Source organism: Carex rostrata, chromosome 17, assembly GCF_964058835.1.
Source record: "Carex rostrata chromosome 17, lpCarRost1.2, whole genome shotgun sequence".
NCBI classification, from domain to species: Eukaryota; Viridiplantae; Streptophyta; class Magnoliopsida; order Poales; family Cyperaceae; genus Carex; species Carex rostrata.
In genome coordinates, this window is record NC_135934.1 from 7,851,166 (window position 1) to 7,870,762 (window position 19,597).

General features: G+C 32.6%; 1 protein-coding gene and 1 non-coding gene across 2 annotated transcripts; both read right to left on the reverse strand.

The window, feature by feature from the left end:
• Positions 1–2,482: 2,482 nt before the first annotated feature.
• Positions 2,483–4,945, reverse strand: LOC144568588 (uncharacterized). The gene is made up of 4 exons (XM_078318961.1): positions 4,764–4,945; positions 4,488–4,585; positions 3,234–3,266; positions 2,483–2,780 (listed from the first exon to the last, which is right to left on the reverse strand). Exons 1-4 carry the CDS (start codon positions 4,859–4,861, stop codon positions 2,710–2,712), a joined length of 300 nt encoding a protein of 99 aa, XP_078175087.1. The 5' UTR covers positions 4,862–4,945; the 3' UTR covers positions 2,483–2,709.
• A 2,841-nt stretch (positions 4,946–7,786) lies between these two features.
• Positions 7,787–7,895, reverse strand: LOC144569015 (small nucleolar RNA R71). Its single transcript, XR_013515928.1, has one exon. It is a non-coding gene; the product is annotated as a small nucleolar RNA R71 (small nucleolar RNA).
• Positions 7,896–19,597: the final 11,702 nt, after the last annotated feature.

Consider the following 19,597-nt stretch of genomic DNA (forward strand, 5'->3'; position numbering starts at 1 on the left):
ACCATTTTTTAGTGCTTTTGAAGCATTTTGAGTGCCATATATTATAATAAATTAGCATAAGTACATGGATGATTGTCTTTCCTCAATAAGAAAAATTGGCATTAAAATTGAGTAAAAATCAATAGCAGAGTTTTTGTGTTTCCTAAATTAAGGAATTCTCAGGCCAACTTCAAAATACCCATTCTTCTTAAAATAATCACTTACTGTCCAATTTAACAGATTTTGATGTCTATCTGATCAAGGGTAGTTTTGCAATTACACAAATTTGAGTCAAACTGAATCTGTTATTAATTGGTTTATACAATAACATAAATTCTAATACATTTTTTCTTTAAAATCTTTTGTATCTTTGCAGGGCCAAGGTACCCTGCCTCAGTTCAGTGCAAGAGGGAAAACAACATTCAAAGGAACAAACTACACACATCATTGTTCAACAAACTTCCAGATGTGTTGGTGGTGGAGATCCTCTCTCGGCTGCCACTTAAAATATTCTTTTGCTGCAAAAGTGTCTGCAAAACCTGGCTCTCCCTCTTCTATGATGCTGCCCGCCTCAACAAGCACTTGCAACCGACTATGAGCTGTTTTTTCTACAACCAAGGATATGGTGCTGGTTTTGTGAAGTTATCATGTAGCATCAACAAGGTGGAGGTTGACGGAATGATCAGTACCTTCTCATTTCAAGACCGTTTGAATATACTAGATTGCTGTAACGGGCTTCTCCTTGTCGAAGCCTTTCCCAAGAAATCTGACTGCACATATGATGTACATGCCTATAACCCGACAACCCGGACTCTATTCACCTTATGGTCCCATAAACCACATGATCAAGCTTTTTCATTGGCTTTTGATCCTCAAGTGTCCCATCTGTTTCACGTAATTAAATTCACAGGCGGGTCTAATGACAAAGTTAACTTAACTTCATTGACATTCTCTCTTTTGAGAGTGGCAAGTGCAAACATTGCAAATGGAATGGTTGGTGTCTGATGTGAGAATCAACCAGTATTGCAAGGGAACTTTTATTGATGGGAGGGTTAATCGCTTAACAACTCAAGATGAAATCCTGAGCGTTGATCTGAACAATTGTTCCTATGAAGTAATCCGCCTGCCAAATCTGGAAAACCGTGCTCTGATTGAAATTGGACAGTCCCGAGGGGTCTTACATTGTATGTCTATATGCCACGAGAAAATGTTTTTTTATTTGGGTTCTTGAGAGCTACACTAGACATGAGTGGACCTTAAAGTACCGAGCCTTGATGCAATTTATTCAGTTCCCATACGTAATGTTCCCATAGGTATTCTCGGTGATTTTTGTATCCATTGCATTAAGCACTCCGGGCATTTTGCATTTCATCCTGAGAAAGATGTTATCTTTATGCTTGCGGAAAATAAAAGTTTTGTGTCACTTGATTTGAGCACGGGCAAAGGAGATAAGCTTGCTAGTCTGGGCAACAATAGAGAGGGACATTGTTGGGTTTACACGCCTTGTTATTTGGTATGACCTTATCTCCAAAGAGTGTTGTAATGATGAACCTTTTTGTACCTTTACATGTGTGGAGATCACGATTTGGGTTCCACAACTCTTCTTTAAACATTGTAATTTTGTTTGTGTTGTGACTATGATCTAGGTTTTAGTACTGTTGTTACATACTTTTAGTAATTTTCTTTCGGCTGACTCTCTCACTTTTTTATGCTACTTTATAGTTTTATTTTACTTGACTAGTATATTGGTACACCCTTGAATAAATTGATAGCTAAATTAATTGTATAGGTTCCCCAGGCTAGTGAAAATCTCAGTTGGGTCGGTCCGTACATTGACTATTAATTGTATTTATAGGTTCCCACCTGAAATTTGAAACTTTATTATTTCATTAAAAAGATTGTATCATTGTTGTACACTCATACTAGTGGATCCACAAAAACTTAAAAACGACACCGACAACATTCAAACATATCATTGTTGTACAGTAAGCCTAAAAGATTTTCATGTCACCAGTTGTATGATATATAACATCAGATGATTACCAAAATTAATCAGCTACAGTATATCAAGACTTGTAGTCACTAGGAATTTTCAATAGAAGATGTACTAATAAAGAAAAAAAAAAGGAATATAAGGGTTTTAATTTTAAAGCACTCATAGGGGTTTTCCATCTAACAAATCCCTATTCATTTCAAAGCTGGAGAGAATTCAGAGTTTCGCTAACAAAAATATTCTTCTGTATAGGTACTTTTTTCGAAAAAACAAACGAGTTTTTCTATTTTTCCCAGGAAAATATTCTTTTCCAGGCAATTGTTTCACTGCCGGAAAAATATATCATGGTGATTTATCATGTACTTATGGATAGGCAATTGTTCACTGCCGGGAGGGAGGTTTGACAGAATCTGAGCCATACATCAAATAATTATTGGATATAACATAGACACTACATCATAACATCAACACCTTGTCTTTGAAAAATTAGGTAAATGACAGACAACCATCAACAACATCACAATAAATATCAGGAACCAATATTTCTCGCATATTCATCTAACAATTTATCTATAAACTGATGCAAAAGATGTTAATACATTAATGTTAGGACATGAAATCCACTTCTCACAGGTACTTATGAGCCATAATTATTACCACTACACAATTATGTTAGTTTCTTCATGCCATCCAAATAAAGAAATACACCATCCAAATTATATCACAACTAAAAGTTTCTAAATAGAAGCCCCGACTCTGTCACGAGGTATAAGGCGCAACTCAGAGCCATGTTTTAGAAATACATTTCCTGCACAAGAAATTACTTCAGAGAAACAAAACATGAACATATCTGGATGACAATAGAAGCGGACAACAATCACATGCTTCGAGCACAAATCAGGAACCAAGAAAAAGGAACACAAAGAAATGGTTGCTGGCGCGATAAGCATCAAACATGACTAGTGAATAGTGAAAAATATCACCTCATGAAATGCTAATTAAGTCAAATGTACGTGACCAATGTTAACATATTACACCATGAGTTTAGCTTCTAAATGAAATATTTAGCAACAAATTCAAGGCCTTTTCAAACATACGAGTTTGAAAAAGTGTAAAAGCTATTGCACTGCAATTATTGCCAACCTTGATCCAAAGTTCAAGCCAATTGTTTAACCTGACTTTGCTGTGTAATTGGCTTATATACACAATAAACTGATAACAAAGTATAAACTATTTTTATTCGAGAATTTGAAGGACTAACCTGCACTTTGTTGTGGATTAATGCCTACGCCATCTGTAATGAAAAAACAAGAAGTGAAATAAGCCCAATATCATATTTGCTAAATCCTACATAAATAAAAAATATTTAATGAATTGTGTTCCTTTACATAATAGATAATTGACCTGAGGATGTACTGCATGACCTATAGACATACTATAAAGGAGCTCATAATCAAATGTTTCTCAAAATTAGACTGAGGTATAGCAAACAGTGCGTAACTAAAAATTCACAATTGAAACTGATTCCGGTGGAACGATAAAGAAGCATTTGGCGCAATACCTAAAACCCTATTTGTCTTTTTTTGAAAGCCGTACAGAAGCTTCACAGTGTTTTTTACCATTATTCAGGAATCCTATTTGTCATTTCACGAAAGAAGAATGGCTCAAATGCAAAAATAAAAGCTGAGTGACAGTTATGTAGATTTAGTTATACTGAACTATTTATGTTTAGTTCTGTTTGCTATTTTTTTTTTCTGGAAGGTTGTCATAAACATGAGATTAAAGTGTGTGCTGGATACCAGATTTCTAGCATCAGTATTTGAACTTTGATCTCCTATAAGTTTACAGTTCAAGGATATGTGTTGGTCCAATGATCCATCAATGATGTTTGTTTTTTATTATATTTCCTTAATTCTCCGTTGAAATAGAGAGCACAATACACATATCCTTGAAAAGAGTTTTAGATGATGGCGTTAAGTATTTTTTTTGTTCTGGGTTTGTGATATGGTACGGAAAGATGGATTCTGGATTCTTGTTTGAGCTTTTATTAATGAAAACTGGCAGCAAGGCTGCTTATTTAAAAAAAAAACTATCTGTTTATCATTATTATATGAAAGCTTTTACAATATATTTTACCAATATTCCTCCAATTCACTTATCGGTAGCATAAAAATAATAATCATACCATCAATCTCAACAAATTTCGTTTAATATCAGGTTGACCGCTGAATTATTCAGCTGTTGAAATGGTTTCAACTGCTGCATTTCAGCAGGTGAAATATGGGTTCACTTGTGAGAGAACCGGTTTTTTTTAAATTCAAAATTATTTCAACTGCTTAATTATTCAGCGCTCAGAATGGTTTTGAGATTTTCTGAAAAAGATAGTATGGGTTTAATTTTATTATTCTACAAATAAAATAAAAAATAAAGGAAGCTAGTTATAACTACAGATCAGATCAAGAATCACACACTGAAAAAAATAAAAAATAAAGGAAGCTAGTTATAACTAATGTACCATTTGTTATAATAGCGCTGGTCTGGGGAGGGACCTTGAACTCCTCAGCAGCGAATTTGAGCACAGCAGTGAATGGCGCCGCCTCCGGAACGCTAAATCTGCAATTAGATTTGATCAAGTCACAAAATCAACAATATATCAGTCAGATAAAATCAGAAGAGAACAGAACAATCCTAGATTTTATGATATTAGATCCAATTCAGATCAATTGAGTTGAAATCCTAACCGTAGAGATAGAGACGGAGAGAAGGAGAGAAGGAGGAGGCGTACACTTACACTTTGAAAGGGAGCTTGGGATCGGAGGTGAGTGTGATCTTGAAAGAGACCTTCCCTCCGCCTCCGCCTCCAGCGCCGACGCCAGCGTTGCTCGCCATGGCTACTGAGAAAGAGCAACTTTTTTTCCTCTACGCAAAGAGAGAGAGAGAGAAGGCGGAGATGGACAAAACTGGATTCGTATCAACTAAAATTTTAAGTTTAGATGCGGACCATCCGATCTGCTTTAGCACGAATATTAAAGAAAACCCATGCATTCCACATTTTCCACCTCGGGCAGGATTGGCCCGGATTGTGATCAACGGTCGTGATCTAAACTCAAAATTTGAGTTACTACAGAGATCCGGTCCCGGTGAAAGGCGGACCGCGGATGTAGTTAGTTATAGATTGATATTACGGGTAGCATCTCCAGCATTTCTATCTGAATACGCGGTTGAGATCTAAACCTTTTCTGCCCAAATTCTCTATAAGCTGCCCATTATTAGAAAAATGAGCTTCTCCCTGTACAATCCGTAATTTGTGCCCAATTGGTTAACTTTGAATTTCACTCGGTATAAAATTAAACGATCAGAAAAAAAATTAGAAATTTATTTTATCATTTTAGTTTTATATTAGATGAACTACAATCTGAAATCAGCATATAAATTAACTTTCTTTACTGCCTTTTATTACCCCATTAATTTTGCTAAGAATTTTCATTTATCCCCACATTAATTACTGTCTTTTAATAACAATCACTGTATTAATTATACAGTACTTTTAATAACAATCATCGCATTAATTATACTGTCCTCTAATAACAATCCTCGCATTAATTATACTGTCATTTAATAATAATCCCCGCTAGCAATTATTTATCTATTTATTGATGTTCAAGAAAATATTTACCATTGTTTTGATAAGTATTTATCATTATGTCTCAGAAGTATTTATCATTGTCCTTGACATGATAATACTTTGATTTGATTAAATATTACTTATTGACAAGTTTAAGAAAGTATTTATCATTGTTCTGACAAGTATTTATCATCATATCTGAGAAGTATTTATTATTGTCTTTGACGTACATATGTTTTACTGAAATTGTAATTATGTCTGAGAAAGATTTATCGTTGTCTTTGACATATATATATTTTATTGAAAATTACAATTTAAAGTTGATAAAAATTAATAACAACCAATTATTAAAAAAAAAATAACGTTATATGATTTAAATTATTTATATTAAAAATATACATTAAACTTCCGTTGGACCGATCGTTATATATGAATTCATATAAAACCATAGAAAATACTAACAGATTACAATTCGTGCAACATATATATATACATAGCCTTTTGTACATGCAATCCATGTGATAAAACATAACATATACTCCTCAGGATCCAATACAATGTTTGGGCCGATTATTATATATGAATTCATATAATACCATAACAGATTTCAATTCATACAACATATATACATATTGTCTTTTGTACACATGCAATCCCATGTGATCCACATAACATATACTCCTCAAGATTCAATACAATGTTTGTATAAAAGTTATGTCATTGTCACTTAGTAACCATGTGATCAAGCTTTGGTCCAAAATTCGTAAAGTTTGACTCATATTGCCAAAACGCTTGATTATAATGTAGTTTGGACCGAAATTTCATACATACTTAGTTCACATAAAGTTGTCTAGACCAGGTCAACATTACAGCTTTATGATCAGCTAAAGTTGTCTAGACCAGGTCAACATTGGTTGCACACTCCTACAGTTCACATAACGGACAAGGAAGAAACTGATACCATAAACAAGGGGCAAAAAACAGGTATGTTGACTATGAATTTAATAGTCTGGAGAGAACGATGTGTAAGATGTTTTACTGACTTAGCGAAGAGCATCGAAGACTTGATGCAAGAGATTGACTAGCAAATGAAGTTCTATGAAGAAAGAGAGCAACCAAGAACACAGCTGGAAGGAATCACATAATCACAAATGCTGCCTTTTAATTTTTTTAGCATTCTCAAAATTATTTTTCTCTTGACTGGTTTTCTTTTTTCTAATTTTACTGATACTTGCTATTTTCTACTTTTCTTACGCAATGTTCAACTGTTTTGAGACCTTTTAAATTTTCGCTTTTAATTTGTTAGTTATACAATTTGTGTAACGAATAAACATTAATGAAATAAGGTGTCAACCCGTATTTTTCCTCAAAAAAAATGGTGGTTGCAACGCCATAACAGATTGAGCAAGCGTTTGGTTATCTGTAAAAAACGTGCAAGGGTGTACTGATTGGCAAGCACATAAAGAGGTGATGGAAGCCTGGATGTTGTTCAAGCAAAATCAAGTCTATGGCGTTGTTGCCGGAATAGTAAGAATTCTTCTTTGAGAAAGTTTTATACTGTTATTAGCTGAGATTAGGTCAAAAACTTATTATCTTTATTTTTAGATATTTATTTTTTTGCATATTTACTTTTAGCATATTTATTTTTTGTATATTTACTTTTAGCATATCTTTTTTATTATAAAAAAAACCCTAAAAATAGTTAGGACTAGTTTATTTTTAACATATTTATTTTCAACATTTGTATTTGTATTTTTATTTTTATTTTAAGGGTAGGGTACTTTAAATATTTCTCTTGTAGGTAACGATGGCAGGGACTTCTAAGTCGACCAACAATTCTAACAAGAAGGAATTACCCTCACCATCTCCTAAACCCAAGCCGCCAATTAGGCCGGCAACTCCACCTCCCATCACAAACTACAAAAGCCAATTGCAAGAGTGCACGACAAGATAGTCAAGACCAGTGAAAGACTTCGCCCTTTCGCATGAATGTGAGGATCAAAGCAGCGTCAAGATGTCCGAGATAGAGGCTAACAACTTCGAAATCAAGAAGTTCTACATCAACTTGGTGCAAATTAAGGAACATCTTTGGATCTCCCTCATATTCTTCTCAACAGATTTAGAAACGCGTGCGACGCCATCAGAGTCAATGGAGTCACGCAGGACAACCTCAGACTCCGCATCTTTGCACTCGCTAAGTATTTTCCTCATGAATTTTAGGCAAAAAGAAGGAGAATCCCTAAGCGATGCATGGGAGCGTTTCAAGAATCTTGAGCGAAAATGTCCTCACCATAGACTGAAAAAGTGGCTCATCGTGCAATCTTTCTATGAGGCACTATGCTCTTACACGAAACAAACATTGGACTTGGCATCTGGAGGTTGGTTCATGAACCTAAATGTCAAAGAAGCGTCCAAAATCATCAATGACCTGTATCAAAGTCAGGACTACTCGATGTTGGAGCGTGAACCAACCAAAAACACACCGAACAAGCATGAAGTCAACAAGACAATGACATCAGCAGCCTTGAGGCAAAGATCGATGCCTTAATCAAATTGACCACAGACTATCTAATCAGTGCTGGTCCCGAAGATTTTGGAACAAGAAAATTTTGGACCCTTTATATATACCGGTGTTGTAAAAACAATCTTAACGGTTTAATCGTTAACGGTGGTCAAACCGTTATGAATACACTTATCGGAGGTCTATTAGCAAATTTTCTGATATAATCGGATGATTATCCTCGATTATTTCCAATTATTTCATTTATTCTTGTTTGATCGTCCATTTATTTATGTTTATTTTCATTTATATTTATTTATTCTAGTGATTATTTATTTTTATATTGTTTTTTTTTCTGTGAAAATAAATGAAAATTTATTTGTGCAATTTATAATTTATGAAAATTTGTGCTTATTTTCATTTATTTTCCATTTATTGACAAATCCAACTTTTTTATATATGTTTTTTCTTCTTACTTATTTTGAATTAATTGATTAATTTCTATATTATTTATATACAATATATTTTTCTTACTTACTGATGTAATTTTTTCAGTTAGTACATTATGTTCATATATTAAATTAAGTTGTTATTACAAGCTAAATTTAGTGATTTTATGTTGGAATATTTCATGTCTTTCAAATAATATATTATTAGTATTTGAAAATGCTTAATTCTTGATTTTAATTTTTCATTAAATAAATGTGTAACTTACACATGTAAAGTGCGTGTATATTGTTAAGCGTAGTGTCATGTTATAATTATAGAACTAAGTTTAATTAAATTTATTTGATAAGTTTGATGAGTTAAATAAATTATGAATATATACACATAATCTTAATAAACATACAAAATATCTGCATAATTCTGATTAATCGGCTGCATACCGATTAATCGTTTAACAATATCCCGTCCATTTGACAATCGCATACCATTATTTACAATATTGATATATACAAAAAAATTTATTGATATGCCAATAATTCACACCTATTTTTAGAAAAGTTTGGACCATTAATATATTCAAAGTTTGAGCTCTAATATTTTATTTATTTTTAATATATACAGATTAATTTATTTATTTTAATATATGCAAAATATTTTTTTCTTTTGGGACCCCCTTAAATCTTGGGTCCGGAGCGGTCGCCTTGGCTGCCCAGCACCAGGGCCGGCCGTGTATCTAACAATGTAAACAAACAATGTAATTCCATGCTTTAATCAGGAGTATGGCTAATATAGCATCAGTGTCATTTCAGTCTATATAACACCAACTCCAAAACTTATCAAATCGAGTTCAAATGGTGAATCCAAACCGTTCAAACTGATAGACTTCATTAGTTGTGCGTTTACATGTAAAATTTATAAGTTTTTGAGTTTATTTGGTATCAAGTCAAGCGGTCAAATGTGTGAGTTTTTAAGTTAATTTAATACATTCATTTTTCAATTTTTTTGCCGCTTGATTTGATACTAAAATAACTCAAAAATATAAAAAGTTTGCATGTAAACGCATCACTCATAAAGTTAATTGGTTTGAACGGTTTGGATTCGCCATTTGAACTCGATTTGATAGGTTTTAGAATTGATGTTATATAGACTTAAATGACACTAATGTTATATTAGCCATACTATTTAATCAGTGAAGCCTACGGGCATTTCTACCAAAAAAAAAATCAAATTTAAGTTGGGCTGAGTTCATGATACTTCTTGAAGCTTTATATTCAATTTGGGCCGCAATCATTTGAAGATTCACATGCCTTAAATCTTTTCATATTTCATTCAAACAATTCCATTTAACGTTCTCAAAACTGGAGGCCTCCTGTATCATCTCTTCAGCCTACATTGAAATCTCTCTCCATGAAGCATGTTTTGAATTAAAAATATTTAAGCTCTGTCTAAATTATTGCGTCTGTATTTATTTAATGCATCACCGGCACCGCAACATGTATGCATGTACACATGCAATGGAATATGAGGAGATCCCATTTAAAGGTCATGTGAGTAGACTTCAGTAAGAATATGTACATGTTTGTACATATATACAACTACATATAAAAATACGAAACGATGAGAAGCATTCTGGTTGGAAGGGATTTTAAGACAAAAAGACAAATAAACAGATGAAGCAACTATTAATTATTGACGCTTCTCTTTCAGCATATAATTCCACACAAAAAGGAAAAGGACCACAATTAATAAAGCTAAAAGATTGATTCGATATATCACACTAAAGCTTTCAGTTAAAGTTCATTTTGGAAGGGACGAGAACGACCCATATATGAATTAGACAGCGATCAAATTATATTTATATCCATGTACTTTCTGAACAAATACTGATAGCGCCATGTAGAACGTTCATATACATTTTTTTTAAATGATGAGATGGGAGTCAAGTCACCAAGTACACTTTTAAATTTCTATATACATATTATAGATAATTTCTTCCATTTTGTGAGTTTCGAATACATGACATCTCAAATGAAAACCATGTGTCTTTGTTACTAAACTAAAGCAGGTCCTTAAAACAATATATATATATATAGACTTGGCTACGGTACTGCTATGGGTAGCTAAGAGGCCTCCCGTGCTACGGCTCAATATTCGACTTTTTAAAATTCTAACGGTCGATCCAAACCGTTCATCTTGTTCTCCATATTAATATGTGCTTGGAGACCAAATTTTACATTTTTTGGAAATTTTTTACTATTTTTTTAGATTTATTGAAAATCGCTGTTTTTCAGACAAATCTGGACCATAAAAAACAGCGATATTCAATAAATCTAAAAAAATAGTAAAATTTTTTCAAAAAATGTAAAATTTGGTCTGCAAACACATATTAATATGGAGAACAAGATGAACGGTTCGGATCGACCGTTAGGATTTTGAAAAGTCGAATATTGAGCCGTAGCACGGGATGCCTCTTAGCTACCCATAGCATATTAGCCAAATCCTATATATATATATATTTGAGTAGATGTACAAATATATTTGAATGGAAATGAGTGTATCCAGGGGCGGAACTAGCTAGAAACAAACAAACAATGTGGTAATTGAGATTTGAACTCATGTCATCATAAAATAGAGCTCTAACCACTAGATTACAAACAACCATTCAATATTTATTGAGAGGGCTAGACTATATAAAAATGTTTTTAAAAAAATAAAATTCACTTAAATTTCAACATACTTAATTAAAATTTTAAAAACATATGGTAGCTTAGTCACCTTACCAATACACTAAAATCAGCTCCTGGGTAGCATTTACTGAATAAGAATACAACTGTATATAATTAGCCAATTTATATCCTATTAGGAAATCCTTGTAATATACTAATATATGCTAATAATCTGTTATAGAAACCATATACAACTATTCGTATCTAAATATTCAAATTTTTATTTTGTATTTAGATACTGTACGTATAATATTTAAATTTGTGTCCATAATTTGTCACGTCTTATCGATCATATCCGTTTTACGTCTAAAAATAGTCAAATCGATCTCCATCCAAATCCGATATCCTTTCAGATTTGAATGTAAAATATTTTAATATGTATTTTTCTGGAATAAATTTGGGTCGGATCGAATATATTAATTATCAGATTCATTTTTCATCCCAACTCTGGATCAATTACTTTATAGCTTTATTTATCTGCTATGTATATATGTTGCATTGGAGTAGCATTATTTAATTTGACACTTAAACAATGTCTTTGGTGATAAAGATGTTAAGGATATGTATAATATATTGTCTATTATCTATTTTATAACAAACAAATTCTAATTAATGTGCTCTGTTGAGAGGCCTTAAACATGCAATTGGAAAATTGCTCTACTTTTCTTTAGACTTAATTAAGTTTGCCCTCTCAACCAGGGCATTAATTTTAGTTGAAGTGGTGAATAAGTTTCATTGGAACACCGTCAGTGTCACAATCAATTCATTAGCAATTTTTTTTGAAAATGTGTTAACTTAGTGTTTATTTCTGAATGTGTTAGCTAGGCACCTAATTTTTTTAGCAGATAAATTATACATGTAAACATCCAATTAGCGTCTTTAATAGTAAGTGATTATTTTTTAACATATAATTATAAAAAAAATGTCTCACTTCGCTACTTTCTTTAAATATTTTCTAGTTTCAATAACACTTAATTATATAGTGATCTCAATTCTCAAAGCGTGTCTAAAGATAATACAAAAGTGGAATGATATATAATCATGCCTATAACTTTCATATCATCGGCAAATACATTTTGAAAATCTTAACTATATGTAATAATCATGCATATGACTTTTTTTATTTTCTTACTTATTTTTTTAAATGATCATAAACCTACTTATTCCAAGTCCAAACAATAGCAAATAGTACAAAAGGGTCGCCCCATGCAATAGCAATGTCACTTGAAATGGTCACATTTGTTTGAACATTTGAAAAGAACCCCTAATTAGCAGCCATCTCCAGATGTTATATTCATACTCTCTATCTTTGAGCATTACACTTACAAATTTTGTGAACCATCCAAAAATATTTATCACATAGAGCATAGTACATATTCCTTCTTATACAAAAAGAAAAATTTAGGAGAAAAATGCAGTTTGAATGTGTAAACAACAACAACAACAAAAATCAGATAGATATATAAGCAAAATTACCTGAATATCTTTTGTTTCATAAAAAGAATAATAATTGAACAAAAATAAACTAACTAGTCGAATTTTATAAAAAGCAAAGTACATGTTTCATTAAGGTGGTGATGTCAGGAAAGCAAATTGCATGTTAGAGTCATTAATTGCCCGGATGCAATGGGTCAAAGGTGGAAGTGGTCATAATCTGAGTTCCGCATTAAATTTTTTTGTTGATAGTTAGACCACCAAATCACCAACCCATTTTGAATTTCATACTCCTTTAAATGTTCTTGGTTTCCTAATATCAACAAACTTTTTGTAACTTAATTACATCTATTCTACGTTTATAATAAGTTTATGGTATATTTTAATTTAATTATTGGTTCTTGAATATATAAAATACAAATCAAGTATTTTAATATTAATAAAATATTATTACCTTCTCAATTACAAAAGTGTCAAGTTGATTTCAGTTGTAAGAATAAATTAATGATTGAAAGAAAAACATTCTACATAAAACTATATGTGATTTTCAAATAAACTCGGATAAAGTGACAAAAGAAAACATATTTCAAATTCAAATAGAAATTCTTCCGTAAATATTAACAATTATGTTTGGATACAGCGAGAATAGCGACAACAGGGAGAATAGCGCTATTCCGATCCATCCAAACATACTCAGGAACAGCGAGAATAGCGCTGTTCTCGCTGTTCTCGCTATTCCTACAAAAACATGGAATAGCAAATGACTCTCTCAAAGCCTCAATCCCTACAGTAGCTATTCTAAATGTTCAATCCAAACAACTTCCGAATAGCTTTGAGTTAGCGCTATTATTAAATAATAGTTGTTCTCGCTATTCTTAATTTACTATTCTCAACAGTAGCTATTCTCGCTATTCTCTAGTGCATCCAAACGCACCTAATTTTAAGTAGTTTGCTCTCCTACTTTTCCTAAAAAAAGAATTTGAAGCTCAGCTAAAAAGAACATAATAACTAAGATAAATATAAATCTCTAGAAAAGTGTAAGAAAGCATACATTTAATTTTATTAGAGAAAATGACACCTTGTGGCACTTAGTTAGCAGACTCAACACGTAAGCCTGGGACCTCCATAGAATAATAAAATAAAATATGTTTACCAGTCATTACTTTTGGAATTATTAACCAAAAATCAATTTGGAACTATTCAAAGGCCGAGGAATGGAATTCCCAGTTCATCGATCTGACGGTCCGACCACATGCGTCCAGTCTACATAAGTTGAATTTACTTTTCTACCCTTGTTAGTTATTCCATAGGCCATAGAGATATTTTTTTAGTTATAAAAATTATATTTAAATAATGAGAAATGTTCTGGTACCCCGAACCATCAAATCCGAGCTCGTCCTCGAACTGGTTTAACTGGGTTTAACTGTCCGCTAATAACGAAAATTTGTTAATTTGTCATTAATTAACGCATCGATGTTTTAACGCATTGCTATTTTACATTGATTGCGTTAAATGTTAGTTTTGCACGGTTTTGTCTTGCGCTTTAATTTCGTGGACAGTCTGTTAGGAGGAGTTGTAATCACTAATCCCCGAGCTAGTCCCCCAGCTTATTAACAGTCATGTAATCATTAATTAACTACTTACTTGAACGTACTTTAAAGTACTTTAAAGTACAATTTAAACCTAGTTAGCTCGGGGACGCGATGGGGGATTGGTTCTAATTTTAATTATGCAAATTAACAGCATTTGATATTTAATAACTAAAAATACAGTCTCCATTTTAAATAAGTAATCCATTAAATGAAGATTTTTCAATGTTTGTAAACACATGTTTATATGCTTTAAAATATATTTGAAGAATAAGCTTTAAAATGTGTTTGTAAACACAGATTTATATGTTTGTAACACAGATTTTTTTAATTTTTGTAAACACATGTTTATATGCTTTAAAATGTGTTTGTAAACACATGTTTATATGCACAAATTTTCAATGCTTTGTTTATGTTGTTTGCTTGCTAGTACATATTGGTTTACATGCTTTACTTGTTCACATGTACTGTTCCTGGCATATTCTGCACAAATGAAGAAAATTTGTGTTGGGGGATGCCCTCGGGGATTAGTACAAATTTAGAGGTGTAAATTTCGTGCTCAGGGACGCACTTGGGAATTGGTTCCAGTTTAGATCTGTAAATTTTTGCTCGGGGACGAATTTGGGGATTCGTTTTTGTTTTTAAAAATGAAAATTTAACTCAATTATAATGAAAGTTAAACACTTGAACGCAGTAGATTAAACACTTTCCTTTATATGTTTAAATTATACAATTGTTTCGCTGCATTTAGCAGTGCTTTTGTTAAATTTGTTTAACATAGCGTTTTTCTCTTTATGCAGCGAAATTCTATACAATAAAAAAATATTAGTACTGTTATTCCGCTGTATGAAGTAAAACATAATCTTTTTGTCACCAATATTCTAGAAAATTGGAGGACACACACAAATACTTTATTTGAGGTACAATTATCAACTTCCTTAAATAATATACTAGTAAGTGCCGACCACGCGTTGCCGTGAGAATAAAAATTATGTTTTAATCACTTTTTTTAAATATGATTAATTTAAGGATTTATTGTACAATTATGTATTAGTCAATAATGAGAGTAAATGAGAATCTTAGTATTTGATTCTAAAAATATGTCAAGAATGATTACACATTTTTAAAAGAAATACGATGAACTTTGTAGTAGTAGAAAAGAGATTCAAATGAATTTGAAAACAAAAGAAATTGTTGGGAATGAAGGCAGTCGATTGGCTCAGTAAATGGAGAAGAAATGAGCAGCGAAATAATAAAAAATGAGTACCTAAAAGGTAAAAGAATCTACATCCGGGAAACTTAAAAGAAATTAAATACAGATGTCTTGGTAATAATAGTAACTAATTCAATTTTTATTACTTAACTATTCTATTTGTGAAATTAGTTTTAATTTTTCGCTCGGGTTACAAACCAATCAGAGAAAGACGATTTCTGAAATTAGTATTTGTGAAACCATTTCTTCACTTTTTTTCTTTTATCAAATTTATCTTTTCTTCTTTCTAGTTTCTTAGCTATGAAACTTCAACTAAAACAAGAAATTATTTGAAAGTAAAATAAATAGAAAAGATGACTTAAAAAACATGAATATCGCATTGTAAAATTGACAGAAAAATTAGCTGCACCTCTGTTCATTGTATACGGCCACCAAAAAATATTACAAATAGAAAACTATTGTTCTTTTCACAAAATAAAAAACTTTATTTAATAAATTATTCAAATCAATTATTCAAAAATGCTATAAAAAATCAAATACTTAATAAAGTTGAAGTAATACAGATGCTTACTTTCCGCCTAATGTAACTATGATGAAGTGGATCTCTAGCATCAAAGACTCATTTCATAACAAAAGATGTTCCTTCCACCTAATCTCAATGTTCACTTGAGACATAACTCGATTATTGATGAAAGTTCTACTGAGACATACCGATTGTCTCAAAGTTCACCTAAAACTCGGTTGGTTTTTATTATGTTTATTGTCTTTTATGTAGTACTCGATTAGCTGTAACCTTTCTCTTGAGTCAATATACATGTGGGCCAAAACAAAAAAAAAAACACCATTTTTAATCGAAAAGTAGAACAAAAATGTAATATTTGCAAATCTAATCAAAATTTTACTACTTAGCAAACAACATATAGCATTCGTGGTAATTCCAATTAACAACAAATATTTTTTGGCCATTTGCATATTATTCTCAACAGTTAACATCAAGATCAAGTTAGGATTATATCATGTTTATTAGTGGAAAGTTTTCCTCATTCCTATTCTTAATTTGTCTTTTAGATTTTCGCAAAATTTTATAAACAAAATAAGTACCTCATTCAAGACAATCATGTTAAAGTTCTTGCGAACACAAACGCCTTTCTTGGTAAGGTCTATATAATAATTGGTATTTGCAGTTAATTTTGACAACATTGACATTCCTGCCCCTGGCAACAGATCCTTTGGTGCTTACATCGCACCAGTTCAATGAAGCTCAGGTGAATAGCTCAAATCTTTCTTGTAAATCTTATGAGAGAAGTACCTGATACTTTCATAATTTGACGCAATGGATAAGAATTAGTGAAATCAGCTAACTTCTCTAATGATGCATCAATTATGCATTATAATGACGTATTACAGTACAAGTTTGAATATCCATTTTCTTTTTTTGGGATAATCAGACCAAGCAAATGGAAACAACTTGATCCTTTTACTTTACTTTTTGTTGTACCACTATAAAAAATGCATAAGTTTTTCTATTCATTTTTGTTGGATTTTGCTGGTCATGTGCCCGATGTTTCACAGATAAACAAAATGATATGGATAAGTTAATGGAAGAGGTACTATAGCAAATGAAGTATTATAACAGCACAATGACTCATGGAAGGCAACAACCACATGTGAAAAACAGTGGGACTGGTACTAAAACTAATACCGGTACTGGTACAGAACCAAGGAGGCTGAGAGAAGTTACTACAACAAGGACAAATATCGAGATAGATACTGACATGGAACTTGGGGGATTGGGGACAAACATTTCTTAGAAATTAAATTATTCCAATCTTTCTTAGAAACCCTTGGCCTTGACATTTATTTTCAGTAGTTTCAAGCAATTAGCATATAACAAAGTTTTGATCAAGTTTGGATTAAAATTACCGTTTTGTCCAGAAATGATAAAATTATCGACATAGCAGTGGACGGAAAGCCAAAATGCAAGTATTAGAAGCCCAAAGGAAATCCCTGCTGTGACATCTATAAGGCTTGTGCATCCCAAGGTATATTCTCCCTAATACAAAAAATTGTTGTCAGTTATAATTATGCTCTTTATTGATTTACATAAAGCTTGAATAAATTATTTTAAATTAAAGCCCATAAGCAATCCTACATTTCCTCTATTTTTCCTATCCGATCATCCCTTATTCCTTTCTGATTTTTCCCAAGGCTACTTTTTGAAATGCAGCCAAAACCCAAGATATTTATGCGAACTAAATTGTAACAATCGTCAGCCATCAGCAGATTTGTTTTCCCCTAACTATAGTTTCACCAATCAGATTCTCAATCTAATTTTCATCCACAAATTTATTCTAGCACCAAAGCATTAACGCTTATTCAATATAACTTTCCAAAACTAACACCACGGTTAAGTTCAGATTTATCAATTGTGATACACAGCTTATGTAACAAGAAATTTAGCACATTTACCAAACCAAAATCTAAAAAATGCAACGAACCTGGTCATAATCCTCTAGAATCTGAAGAATCTTTAGCTCGAGTGTTGTATCGTGCCTCTGCACAAACTTCCAGCCATCTAATTCCTGCACGGCCAAGAAATCCTTCGCCATCTGGTGCATGCATCGCTGGTAGAGCCTTGGTGCGTCGCACAATTCCGTAAGCTTCAACACATCAACTGCTTGTCCGGTGTCAGTTGCACAGCCACTGCTGCTTCACAGCTTCTCTTGAGCCACGGTACACGGTATTTGTGTGACATGGCGAGGAGCTAGAGGCAGTGCTGAGACCTTCTCTCTGTCCTTTGTCATTTCAAATTGGGGAGAAAGCAAATGGAGGAGAGGTGGAACGGAAGAGAGGAAAGCAAATGGATAAACGTGTATTGGTGGAAGGGAAGAGAGGAAAGCAAAAGGAGAGATGGAACTGAAGAAAGGAAAGCAAAAGGAGACGGGCATTCTGGAGAAGAGGTGGAACGGAAGAAAGGAAAGACGCGTATTCAGTGCGTTGGGAAAGGAAAACGGTGGGGAAAAAAGCAGAAAGAGATACAATTTTCATGTGACTTAGCATGTGGCGAGTCAGTTTATAATTAATTTCAAACTTATACACAAATTAATACATAACATGCATGTATAATATTTTATATTTAACATAATGGTCTAGGACTGTTGGATTTGCTTAATGGAAGGCTGAGATTCTCTCTGGACAGATACACCATTCAGTCCCTTTATTCCAACGTGCTATTATAGGAGTTCTGATAGACTATTGGACATATTACAACTATTGCAATCCCGTAGGAAACAAATTCGGCTGCTTTTAAAGAAACTTAAAAAAAAAAGTTCGATCCTTTCGGGACCATTCATCACATGCATAGTTTTTGGATCTTCTGTGACGTAGGGAGAAACTCATGTACGTGGGACCATTTTTTTTTTTCGATTTCTTTTAGGAATGAAATAGAGTGGTAATCTAACCGTAATTTTTAAAAATATCATACCCCACAAAATGATAAATCAAACAACTATATTTTTTTGAAAATTTCGAATTTTAACACGGCTACATTCCCTAGATGCAACCACCTTTCTAGGAGCTGCATCTAGGGGATGCAAACCATTTCTGGGATGGTCGCATCTAGGAGGGCTCAACCTCTAGATGCAGCCACTCCAAAAATGGTCTACATCCTCTAGATGTGGCCTCCAGAAAGGTGGCCGCATGTAGGAAATCCGGCCGTGTTAAAATTCGAATTTTTTAGAAAATGTAGTTGTTTGGTTTATCATTCTTTTGGGTATGGTATATTTAAAAATTTCGGGTAATCCGTCCATATTATTTTACTATATTTTTTATATATAAAAAAAATTTCGTCGATAACTGCATGAACGAGGCATTAACCCTCAAAAAAAAGGAAAAGAAAAAGAAGAAGGAGAGAGCAAGGCATAAATCATCAGATTCTTTTTAATTAATATAACCCTCCAAGAATGTAAAGTACAGATACTAAATCATCAGATTTTTATCAGACGGTTCAAAATTAATAATAATAAAATCTGCAATCACATGCAATAACTACGAATTACCATTATAACCTTGGCGGCTATACCTTAGGCTTA

Coding starts and splice junctions, on each gene's coding strand:
- LOC144568588 (XM_078318961.1), bottom strand. CDS start 4,861: ATGGCGAGCAACGCTGGCGTCGGCGCTGGAGGCGGAGGCGGAGGGAAG. Junction 4,586..4,763: donor CCCAAGCTCCCTTTCAAAGT/GTAAGTGTACGC, acceptor ATCTAATTGCAG/ATTTAGCGTTCCGGAGGCGG. Junction 2,781..3,233: donor TAATCCACAACAAAGTGCAG/GTTAGTCCTTCA, acceptor TTTCTTGTGCAG/GAAATGTATTTCTAAAACAT.